Below are 12,222 nucleotides of genomic sequence, written 5' to 3' on the forward strand. Positions count from 1 at the left end.
CTACCACCCAACAGGTTTTGAGTCATCAGTAGTGATCAGCACTGTAACTGGTTTCTTACAGAATTGTCTGATTAAACAACCAAAAGTCACAGTTTTTTGTGATAGACTGGGCTCTGTATTGTTCATAGAACAGACTATATGAATATATCCAAAACTGCAAAGCGATGCTTCTATGTGCATAAGGAAATAAATCACATAATTCTAGCCTTTTAACTTTAAATGATTTATTTTTCAGATGTCAGGTGATTAACTGCTGATTTACAGTTCATATCAAAAGTTCTCCAACCATTTAAATGCGTTGGACTTTTCTGAATGAGTTCTGTTTGGAGAAACTCAGTTTAATTCTGACTGGACTGACGAGCTAACGCTAGTCCAAGCATTGTGCAACTGAGCTCTAGTTTAAGTGTGATGTAAGTGTTCTAGTTTTTATGAGGAGCTTAATGCATGTACTTGAATGCAAAACACAGTTTTTCAAGCAGATTAAAGCATTTAACAGTGGTTAAAAAGAGGGAGAATATGTAGTGTTGAATCTAGGCCTTAGAAAGTGTAACTCAAAAACCTGAAAGAAAAAAAGCCAGCACGAACTGGGAAACAAAACCACAGATAAACAGAAAATTTGACAAAGTGATGGAAAAGAATAAATACTGTAGATTCCAACACTGCTGAGGAGGATCATTTAAGTGGAAACAGGTGTGCTAATTGGGAAGAAGGAGCAGGTGAGATGAGTGGCAATCTGAAAACAAAGAAACTAATTGGTTAAAAAGGTTAAACAAATAAGCGAATGAAAATAAACAAATGAATGAAACTAAAAAGTCATCCTCAAGTCATCTGCGCACAACAGACTGAAATCTGTGCATGCCATTTTAAAATAATTATAATTGCAGGATTAACAACTAATAAATTAGACTGAAGAAACTGTCACCAGATATATTAGACAAGTTTGTCTACATACAGATCTGGAATAGTTAATAAATAACTAACACACTTTTTTGAGGATTTAAGTGTTCCAAACAAGCTTTTTTTTAATTTTTATTTTCTTCCCGTTAAAGTAATAACATAGATCTTTTGAAATGGGGTAGAAAGCTTAAGGACGAATAATTTCTTACGTGCTGTAGATAGCTCTTTGAACAACTTTAGATTGAAGATATATTCTGTTTTGCACCTGATTGATGTGCTAATAGCTCGCCTGAGGGGGAACAAGTTCAAAATGGATTGGTCAATTTTCCTAAACAGTGTTCTAGGTTTTGAGAAGTTTTCCCCTTTGTCTGATTTTCATTTATATATTTTTTTTATGTGAAGCATTTCAGTTGTGCTTTGTGCACCCTGCTTTAATTGATGTCTGCTTTCCCTCCTTTATTATGTAAAATCGTTATCCATTGTGTATTTTCTTTATTTCTAGCTTCTGCTTTTAGTCTGTTTCTGACCTACAGTAGGTTTGCAGCCTGTAATTATTTCTGAATGTCTTTGTGTACCTTGTTACCACCTGCAACTTGTTGCTCATCACTCACTTTTAACAATGAGGACTTCTTGGTTTCCTTCATTTTATCACCGTATTCGTGTGACCTTTTTGAACTCAGTCCTGTTTTGTTTCTTCCTTGCGTCATCTAGAAGCAGTGTTTATTTCTTCGTTTGGTCAAGTAAAGTTTCAGTTTTATCACTTACCTGTTGTAATTCAGCATACCTGTTGTGGAAAAAAGATGCAAATGAAGCTGTTAAAGACACTTTATCTCGAGTGACTTAAATATATTCCAATAGTGCTATGTTCTCTGCCCTCATCGATTAATGTCTTGTTCCAGTAGCCCATTTTTAAGAAGAAAGTCTTGGTTCCCCAACATCTGACACTGTTAATCGGGACAACATCTAAGCCAGCATAGCATCATTTATTATGTCTCTCGCTCATTACACACTAAGGTTGCTCAGAGGTTGGCTGCACTGGGGTTTGAAGGCCAAATCTTCCATTTCAAAGGTATGCAACAAACTCACTGTGCCAGCCACCCAGCTCTTATTAGAAGAAGAGCTAAGATGTTGCACAGAACCTTCAAACTCACAGGCCTATGATAGAGAACCCAAGCTTGTAGTGAAAAACTTGAAAAACTGCAACCACCCATGTGGGAGAGTAGAGTGAGCCCAGAGTTATATATATATATATATATATATATATAATGCAGAAGACAGGATAGAAAAAAAACATCTTTGAGAGACAAAGTTATGACTCATTTGACATTTAAGTGATATTGTACATAGAAGTACTACCTTTTGTTCTTGTTAACCTTTACTTTCCCTTGCTGCTGTGACTGGCAAATATTAATACCATGGCATTACCTGAAATTAGAGGTTATGTTGTGTCAAATAATGGAATTTCAACTCTAAACTGAAAATTACAACCTAACTAAAATGACAAATTTTACAAATTTCAGCACTTCCAAAACAAAATATTGAGCATGGAGAATGGAAAACTTGCAGTTTGTCTTGACAAAAATGTCAGCTAAATATTGCACTTTAACAGTGATTGTTCCCAATAATAACTCATTTCACAACATTTTGTTAACTTCCATATGTCAGGTTGGGCGGAGCGAGCAGCGAACCCAATGGGCAGACTCATCGTGGATTCCAGGAAAAAGAATAATTTGTTTTAAAATAAAAGAATAAGAACAAAAACAAAAGGCTGATGAGGCAGCAAAACCAAACAATAACAAAAATCCAAGACATGGCATAAACAACAAAACAAGGCAGGACATGGGAAGAACCAGACAGCAAATATAAACGACAACGGACCAGCAAGTAAATGGAGGTTTTAAAAGCAGAGGGTAATCAGGGGAAGTGGGCACAGGTGAATGACTACTAACAAGGAGCAGGTGGAGAAGGGCATGGCATGTAAACAAGAGATAACAGAGGACAAGTGAATGATGTCAGGAATGCAAAGACAAAGAACATAAACTGAACAAAGACAAGACTAAGCGCAAAGACAACCGAATGACAAAATACAAGAAACAATAAACCCAAACTTAAACATGAAAAATAACAATAGGCCCCAAATCCCGACACCATACACACATACAGTCATCCTGTGTTTACTTAACTTCATCCAAGAAATAAAAAAAAGTTAATTTAACAATATTTCAATAGATATTTGGTTTTAGATTTACATTTTGTCATGATATCACAGAGAAAAACAAAATTAATTAATTGAATTCTTTTGGCACAATGTTTCATGTTCTGTCTTCATTGATTTGTTTTTCTTAATTAAACTTGTAAGAAACAGTTTTCTAGAAGAGTTTCGGAACATAAATCTTACAAATGCATCGTTTACCAGCTGTAATGGTGTTTAAAAGCTGGCTGATTAACCAAGCTGCCAAAGGAAAAATCTAGGCTTGTTTACCTAAAAGCAAAACCAAACGAAATTAGGAGATTTGTGATTTACTCTGCTTTGTCTCACCCTAGGAGACTTTTCTGAAGCAAAACTACTTTTCTTTCCTCGCGTGCGTTTATATATTTCCTCATTTTTTTCTTTCCGCAGTTGCCCCGTTCCCTGTGGAAGATAATGGAACGGCTGTGGTTCTCTTTGCTGTTGCTGGCAGCAGCGTGCAGGGGACAGCCGTGTCCAAAACGTTGCATGTGCCAGAGCCTTTCTCCGTCGCTCGCTATCCTCTGCTCCAAGACTGGCCTGCTCTTTGTTCCTGCTGCCATCGACCGACGCACCGTGGAGCTAAGGCTTCAGGAGAACTTCATCACAGGTATCATACATGCAACCCTGCTGTGAATTGGATTTAATACACCGCTAAAATTAAAATGACATTTTATTTATTTTTTTGCTCCATTTTGTTTAATAGTGGGTGTTTTGTTTGATTTTGTTCAAATCGACTGTTTCCTGATAACTGGTTGCATTAACCTTATCTCAGAATGCATGGTGGACAGTTTGTTAACACTGAATACAAATGCTGGCTCCTTTTCTCCCTCTGTTCCTAAAAATAAGCCATATTACTCATGAGCTTTGGTATTCCTATTTGACGCAAATACCTTTTTTGTTTGTTTTTCTTTTAGTTTTTGGCTTAACTGTTGTATCCCAAAATGCTTTTTTCTTTTGATATCAAAGAGTTTGTTTTGTTGCTTTGAAACATACTTTTCTTTTCTTTTTTTTGAGCCAGAGATGCTTTATCCGTTTATTTAAATCTGGATTTCCATTAAGTCTAAAACAAAAGGCTTCAAAACTGAACAAAATTACTGCTCCTTTGGTGTCCAGAATTTATTTTAATGCTATGAAGAGATGACATCAATTAAATGAAGTTCAAATTATATGTGGTTAAGTTCCAGGTTCCTGTATTTCTGCATAAATATGACTTGAAACATCATTGAGTACCAGTAAAAATCTGAAAATTATTTACCTATTTATTCAAATACATATTTTTTGTGACCCATTTGTGCAGCAAAACATCAAATAAATGTTTAGGTAAACATTCATCTGGTTTGCATCAACTTGGAAGAAGATTACACTTTCTCAAACATTGAACATCCATGGGTTTCTTTGCATGAACTGCAACCTCCAAATGAAAGAATGGGTCTTTAACTATTGTTCATTAGAATGACTTGATGATTTTGCTTATGTATTTTCTATGAACCAAATACAAATGTTCTTGTGAGGAGAATTCAAATCAACAACTGCATAGTGTTGAGTACTTCACACATTATACCAGGACTTTTGTTTTTTGCACAAACACACCTGATAAATTCCCCTCTAAAGAAATCATAGAACTAGAGAATTACATTCCAAGATGTTTGAAATACAAAAAAAGCATGCAAATTTATCATTCAGAATATTTAAAATTCAGAAACCAGTCTGCATTTTTTTAAAATAATTTTCTTAAAAAAATCCGGTGAAACATGTAAATACAAAAAGATAAATAGGAATACAATTTATGAGGCAAAGTCGAAGCTTGTACAATTTTAACAAACTTGAAAGTCAATATGGGCTTCTTTAATCTTCAACAAGCCTGATCTTGCTTGGGAGAGTAACCTTTTATTTTAGCATTCTTCAGAAATACTTTTTTGGGCTTTTTGAATGACATTTCAAAGCTCTACTTTGGATGTTGACTGCTTTTGTTGTGTTCTCTGTCAATAGGATCCCACAATACTTCAATTACTTTTAGGTCTGATCTCCAGGGAGGCAAATCTATCACATATAATGTTTCATTTTCTGTGTGTGTGTGTCTGAGAAAGAAGGTGTGTGTTTTCCATCCAGGAATGCTTTTACTGAACTGGCAGTGTGTTTGAGATCAATGTCAGACAGAATAAATAAACCTTAGTCAATCACAAGACTTTTAGGGTGCATATTTTATGATGAATCAAAGTCTGGTTTCAGCGTTTGTCACTTTTGATAAGATCTCCAACACCAGTGCCTGACTCACAACCCCAAATCATAAAACTGCCTCCACCGTGTTATCCAGTTGGTTGTAGACACTTGGTATTTGATCAATTTCACTGAAAATTTTAGAATATGAACCAACAATTTCAAATTTAGATCTATCACTTTGTAAGACTTGATATTGTTGATTGACACTCAAGTTTTTGTGTTTTTTTATCAGTTGATTAGTTTTTCAGTCTTTCAACCTCAGAAATGACTGAATACTGAGACTGTGATCTTAGGCACCTTTTGTAGCTTCAGATATGAAAAAAAACATGGTGTCTTTGTGGCAGGTTGTTGTTTAAAATGTGTTGAAAACACCAACTTTATTGGATTTAGGTTGTCTATTATGTGTCGACACAACACTGGTCCATCCCTTGAGCCATGCAATATATAGGTTAGGTAGCCTAACAAAGAAGGAAAAAAACATGTTGTGTTTGGGGCTTTGATAATTGATTCTGTTTTGTTGTGTTTATTCTGCTCATTTACAGCTGTCCGAAAAAAAGACTTTGCCAACATGACCGGCTTGTTACATCTGACGCTGTCAAGAAACACCATCAGTCAGATTCTTCCGTCAGCTTTCAGTGATCTGCGGCGACTCAGAGCTCTCCATTTAGACTCTAATAGATTAACTGTGATCAAGGTATGATTACTGTGTGGAACAATAATGGTAGTTGACTGGTGCTACTTCGATAAATGTTTCACATCATTGTAGATATTGTTAATATACCAGTAAGATTGTCCTTATTATAATATACTCATCTGTCTCACTGTCTATTCCCCTTTCCAACCAGGATGACCACTTCAAAGGTCTGACTAATCTTCGCCATCTGATCTTGGCCAATAACCAGCTTCACTCCATATCCCCTCATGCCTTTGATGACTTTGTATCTACTTTAGAAGATCTAGATCTTAGCTACAACAACCTCGCCCATGTCCCCTGGGACACAATTGGTCGTCTAACCAATGTCAATACCTTGAACATGGATCACAACCTCATAGAGAATGTTCCCCAGGGAGTATTCACAAATCTGCACAAACTGGCCAGGTAAGGGCATAGACTGAAGAGATTATCTTTTTCAGAAAATGAAAGAATAAACATTCTCTGTTTAATATTAAATGTCTCTCTTTTTTCCATTTTACTGCTTGTCAATCACTGCTTTCCATCCTTCCTGTACTTTATCAGGCTGGACATGACATCAAACAAACTGAAGAAAATTCCACCAGACCCACTGTTTCTTAGAATCCCAGTGTACGCTAAGTCTAAAGGCTCCCCCCTCTCCTCTCTTGTGTTGAGTTTTGGTGGTAATCCACTCCACTGTAACTGTGAACTTCTGTGGTTAAGAAGATTAACCAGAGAAGATGACCTTGAGACATGTGCCTCCCCCCCTGATCTCAGTGCCAAGTACTTCTGGACGATACCTGAAGAGGTTTGAGCTTTTCACTTTTACTTTTTATTCTGGGAAAATGTGACTGTGGAAAGCATGTTTAAAATTGTTGTGATTTTCTCCAATCCATTTGCCCTTCAGGAATTTATTTGTGACCCGCCAGTACTGACACGAAAATCACCTCATACTGTTGCTATGGAAGGCCAGCCTGCAAGTTTGAAGTGTAAAGCCAATGGTGACCCAGAGCCTGAAGTCCACTGGATCAGCCCTGAGGGACGACTTATATCTAACACCTCCAGGTATCTTGACAATACTACAGGATATTCAAAACAGAATGATACTTTTCTTTGTGTCCATAGTTTAAACATTTTCAGATTTTTTTAAAGTACACCCGAGAGGACCATTTTAGTAAAGTTGGGTTTCGAAAAGGAAAATAGATATTTACTATTATGACTCCCAAAGAGAGAACCTAAATGCAGGTTCTTAGGAGGCAGGTACAAGATTCACAAGTGTCTACAAGCATAAACACAGAAACAGAAAGTTCCCAAAGAAACAGAAATACAGACTAAAGTGGACACAACAGCTTGGATTTGGCAAAAGAATAACTGAAAATCAAAGACAATGTACTAATGAAAGCAATTAAAAATAGAGAGGAAGTAACTAAACCCAAAGACCAAGAGGGAGTATTCAAACAAAATAAAATATGAAGCAAGGAGCAGAACAGAATCAAATAACTAAAACTGAAAAATACAAAACTTAAGAACAGAAAAGAAAATGAACTTTTACTAAATCAAAGACAGAAACCATAACTGATGATATAAAGGGTGTGAGCACATAGGTTATTTGGGCCACTCTTCAAAAAAGGTTTAAAAAATAGCTGTTGAAGTCAGCATCTCTTCAACTATACCACAGATTTGTTTTTTTTACATGATTTTTTTACATGATAATCTAGTTACAACAATTGTTTGTTTTTATCTATCCTTTATTGTTAAACTATTTCATGCTACATCCACCACGGAAGCATAAAGTCTCAGCAATTCTTTCTATAAGCTAAACAAGTTTGTTTAAGGATGCTGCCTGCACCAGTTTATTTAATAAAAGTGTTATTTGTGTTATTTCTAATATGATATGGGGATGAAACACACAATGACTTGGTTAAATGATCCCTCTGCCACACAGTTACAGTAATTCTCAATAGATTGCAGGTGGATGTTGCTGGCAGAGGTTGGCATTAGCAAAAGGTGCTGAAGGCAGCAAAGTACACATTTCACTAAATGGATTAGTGAGGTGAACACTGATTAGCAATTGGCCCCAGTGTAAGTGACATAGAAGGGGAGCTTATGGAAATTAGAAACAGAAATCAATGGGTCTTGTCAACTTCCTTGTTAGAACAAATGACAAGCAAAATATTGCCTCACTCATGTTTGGATGAAATTTTGATTTTTACACTCTAAACTGAAAATTAAACTACTATGATAAAATTTTACTCTTTCATATGCTGACGTGGCCTTTGTGGGAAAAATAAATGAAACAAAATAAAATTGTGAAAAGGGATTTTCTTACAGTAATTGACTTCATGTTATCTCAATGTCCTTCTGTTTTAGAACTTTAGTCTTCCCCAATGGGAGCCTGGAAATCAACATCACATCTGTGAAGGATTCCGGAAACTTTACCTGCATTGCCTCCAATGCAGCAGGTGAATCCACAGGAAGGGTGGAGTTAGTTGTCACAGCAGTGCCTCATCTTGCGAACAGCACAAGCCGCAGCCGGGATCCTTCTTCGGAGCCCGCTCCCTCTGACATCCTAACCTCCTCTAAGGTTGCACTGCCGAACAACGAGACAAGAGGGGCAGACAGGAGGGTTTCATTGGTGGAACTGACGGGAAACTCTGCCCTCATTAGGTGGAACAGTCAAACTCCTACATCCGGAGTCAGAATGTTTCAGGTCCAGTACAACAGCTCTGGGGATGACACACTGGTTTACAGGTCTGTCTATCTGCACTCACTGTTTATGCTTTTAATTTTTTGCAAAAGGCATTTGAGTACTTCTGTTTGTTTGGATGTGTCAGAATGAGTGTGTGCAGCTGTGCATAAGTTATCTGGGAGACATTAGCAGCTGTGAAGATGTGGACAGTTGATACAAATTGGAGATTAGCTCCCCAGGTCGTAAAAGTTAAATTAACTGAAATGATGAAGACATCTGCAGTGGAACAGATCCATTGTTGGATTTGCTGAATACAAGGAAACCAGGGCCAAATGAGAAGAGTCTGTTGAAGGGTTCAGCTCAACTTTGCTTTATTGTGGAGCTGATTTGTGTGCATATTTGTAAGATAATTGCAGGCTTTTATAGTAGGGTTTTATAAATGAGAAGTTCCTCTGTTATATAGAGTTGAGAGCTGCATCCTTGATGTTTATCTCTGATGGAAAAAAATGCACAAGGCCAAACCTCTAAGCCTAGTCTACTTCTTCAGATAAATATTAGAACTAAGTTGTGCCTTGCGGCAGTTAAGGATGAAAAGCATGACTAACTACTTGCAGACAACTTACAAACCCCTGTTTTCTCTGAGACTCTTCAAAAATTCTCTTTTGTGCAATAGATAAAGCACTGTCAACTCCATTGCCAAAATATCTTCATGAAAACCTTTGGGACTCCTCTTTTTTTCTAATTCTGAAGAATTTTTTGCATTTTAAGGCGTTGTCATGGCAACAAGTAAGGGAAATCTCTAACAGACTGTCATAAGAGACAGGTGATTTTATAAGCATCACATGTTGTAAAACAAAGGATAGAAAATTACATTTTTTGTAATTACATCATACATACATTCATTTTGATTTGATAAAAAACAATAATCCTTTTTGTTTGTGACAAGCCAATACTTCAAAACTGTGATATTGGGTTGTGGGGTTTGTTCTTAGCAAGATAGTACAAGTGTCTATTGAGAAAGTTTAGCTAACTAGTTGCAAATATAGCAGACATTTACCTGATCAGCAGCTGTATATCTGCATCCAGCTGGCCATGGTTGGATGTTGTTTGTGGCCTCGCAGGTACACAGTAGCCTTGTTACCAAGTAAATCTGGGACTGTGTATGTGCACATTTGTATATGTGTGAAAATGTGAATTTTATGAAAAAGAAAAAAATAGAGACACAGTGAGATGTTTGATGAGGAGCTGCAGGTAGTAGGATGAACACCTCCAAGTCTGAAGGAATGATAACAAACTTCTCTATAGAAAACATGTGGACCGTGTGGAGCAAGAAATCACACTATAATTGTTTTCAACTCGGTGGTTTTGATAACATGCTGTGATTGTTTGATGGTGATGGGAGCGTTCTGCATTTGTGTCTGTGTTGAAGGAGCTGCACTTGGATGGAGTAATAAACTACTCTTGTTGCCAACTTGCCATTATAACAATATTGTAACTTGATTCAAAACTGGGGACTTCACAAAAAATGGGAATCCTTGTTATTTATAATTCTGAAGGATTTTTTGCATTTTAAGGTGTTGTCATGGCAACAAGGGAACACCAACAGATTGTCAAAAGAAAAGTGATTTTAAAAGTATCATATATTCTAATATAGGATAGGTAATAGGATAGATAATTACATTTTTTTGTAATCATATTATATATACATTAATTTTGATATGATAAAAAACAACAATTTGTACTTCACTGAAAAAGGTAGTTGAAATGAGACACTCTACGACAACGGGAAAAAAAGTTAAAATTATAGGTTATTTGCCAATTGCAAATAAAAAGTTGCTTAAAAGACATAATAAATCCAGACAGAAAGGAACATGTACACACATCACTGTGAGGGTTTGATTCACCATATAACCAAATTATAAATGTGCTTATTGGTACAGGAAGTCAGGGTTGCTGGGAATGCTCCCCATATCTGTGGTGGCTAAAGGACTTTACAAACTAACTCAACTGTAACTTCACACAAGTAGCAGCAAATTCCTTGTTAGCTGTAGCGCCGTTATATAGAGAAGGATATAAATAAAAACAACAGCGCAGACCAGATCTCTAGTTATACCAGTTAGCTTTAGCATAGCAGCTTAGATAGCCACTAAACAGGAATAGGCTGCTTCTCACTCACTTGCTTACTCTACATCATGGTTAGTGTATAGTAAACTAAATAGGAAACATGGATTGGCAAAGTATTTTTTTGCAATTCGAAAAAGCAAAAAAAATGTAATTAACGTTTTCTGTCTTTATACCACTGATATAAAATGTATTTACACATACTGTATCTGCATCTGTCACACATACTGTACCAGCTGAAATGCAGCTTACTTTTTGTGATTTACAACATATTTTAAAATGGATTCATATTTAGACTTAGACATTTTAAATATAGTCTCAGTTCTCATTTTTCTAATATTTTCTCTAGGCCTGCAGGTAAGACAGAGGAGGGGATGAGCCACTTTTTTTTAAACTTGTTGATGTTGAGATGATTATCGGCATTTTTAACGGCTCTGAATCAACAATAACGAGATGAGGACATAAGCATTTGGCTCAACTAACCTGCTGTGTTGGCTGAGGCTGTAATGCACGGTCTGTTCCGACTAATGTAGCGTCCAACTTCCGTGCACTACTCTTACCGAATCACGTGACAAGTTTCTAGGGCACTATATAGTGGAAGAAACATTAGAGTTAAAATTCAAGCACCACATCAAAAAAGCTGAATCTATATAGTGAACAAGTGGGAAATTAGAACACAGTGTCTTAGAAAATAGCAGTTACAACATCCCATGAGCCTTTGCTTACAAAATAAAGCAAAAATTCATCAGATTGTTTATGATTTGTTGATGAATTTTACCATTTAGCTAAAATATATAATTTGATTTTACTATCAACCAATTAAGCAAATATTTAGAATGGAGTGTGATATGTATTTTAAAAATGCTGTTGCTGAGAATGTTGCTTAAACAGGCAATTAGTTGCCCCCAAGATAAAGGTTCCACTTGTAATGAGGGATTTTCTACCAGTATTTGTCAAACGGGATGTAAATTGAAAAACTGAAGGCAGTCTAACTTTGTAATTGTCATTTCCTTCGGAAACAGTGTTTGTAAGTGTGTAGTACAAAATTATTGCATAAACTGACCACAACACTCCCCTTAAAAGAGAGGGTTGTGATCCATGCACCTGTTTATGTCACAAATAAAATCAAGCAATAAACTGCATAATTAACATATACAGAAATAAGTTCATTAAAGTATTAAATTTGGTGCTTATTTTAAAATATTAAGTATTATTTTATATAATTAATGTAGACGGATTATATATGTCTTCAAGATTTTGTGATTTTTCTTATTTATTTATTTTTGAATAAGTCTATTTTTTGCACTTTTCATCACATAAGATCATGGCTGAATCACAAGGCTTTCAATACAGATCTGGTCACATGGTATTAACATCCATTAGAAGGCATTA

General features: G+C 36.0%; 1 protein-coding gene across 3 annotated transcripts in view; it reads left to right on the forward strand.

Annotated features, from left to right (window-relative positions):
• The window catches only part of zgc:172282 (leucine-rich repeat and fibronectin type III domain-containing protein 1-like protein), a 194,199-nt gene that overhangs the window by 115,467 nt on the left and 66,510 nt on the right, over positions 1–12,222 (forward strand). For all 3 annotated transcript variants that reach the window (XM_017434095.3, XM_017434098.3, XM_017434092.2), the window contains exons 3-8: positions 3,518–3,734; positions 5,890–6,041; positions 6,193–6,446; positions 6,585–6,828; positions 6,928–7,085; positions 8,391–8,771. In XM_017434095.3, coding sequence (XP_017289584.1) covers positions 3,542–3,734; positions 5,890–6,041; positions 6,193–6,446; positions 6,585–6,828; positions 6,928–7,085; positions 8,391–8,771 — 1,382 coding nt within the window. In that variant the 5' untranslated portion in view covers positions 3,518–3,541. The remainder of the gene's footprint in view (positions 1–3,517; positions 3,735–5,889; positions 6,042–6,192; positions 6,447–6,584; positions 6,829–6,927; positions 7,086–8,390; positions 8,772–12,222) is intronic.

The sequence above is a fragment of the Kryptolebias marmoratus genome, linkage group LG2, assembly GCF_001649575.2.
Source record: "Kryptolebias marmoratus isolate JLee-2015 linkage group LG2, ASM164957v2, whole genome shotgun sequence".
In the NCBI taxonomy this organism is placed as follows: Eukaryota; Metazoa; Chordata; class Actinopteri; order Cyprinodontiformes; family Rivulidae; genus Kryptolebias; species Kryptolebias marmoratus.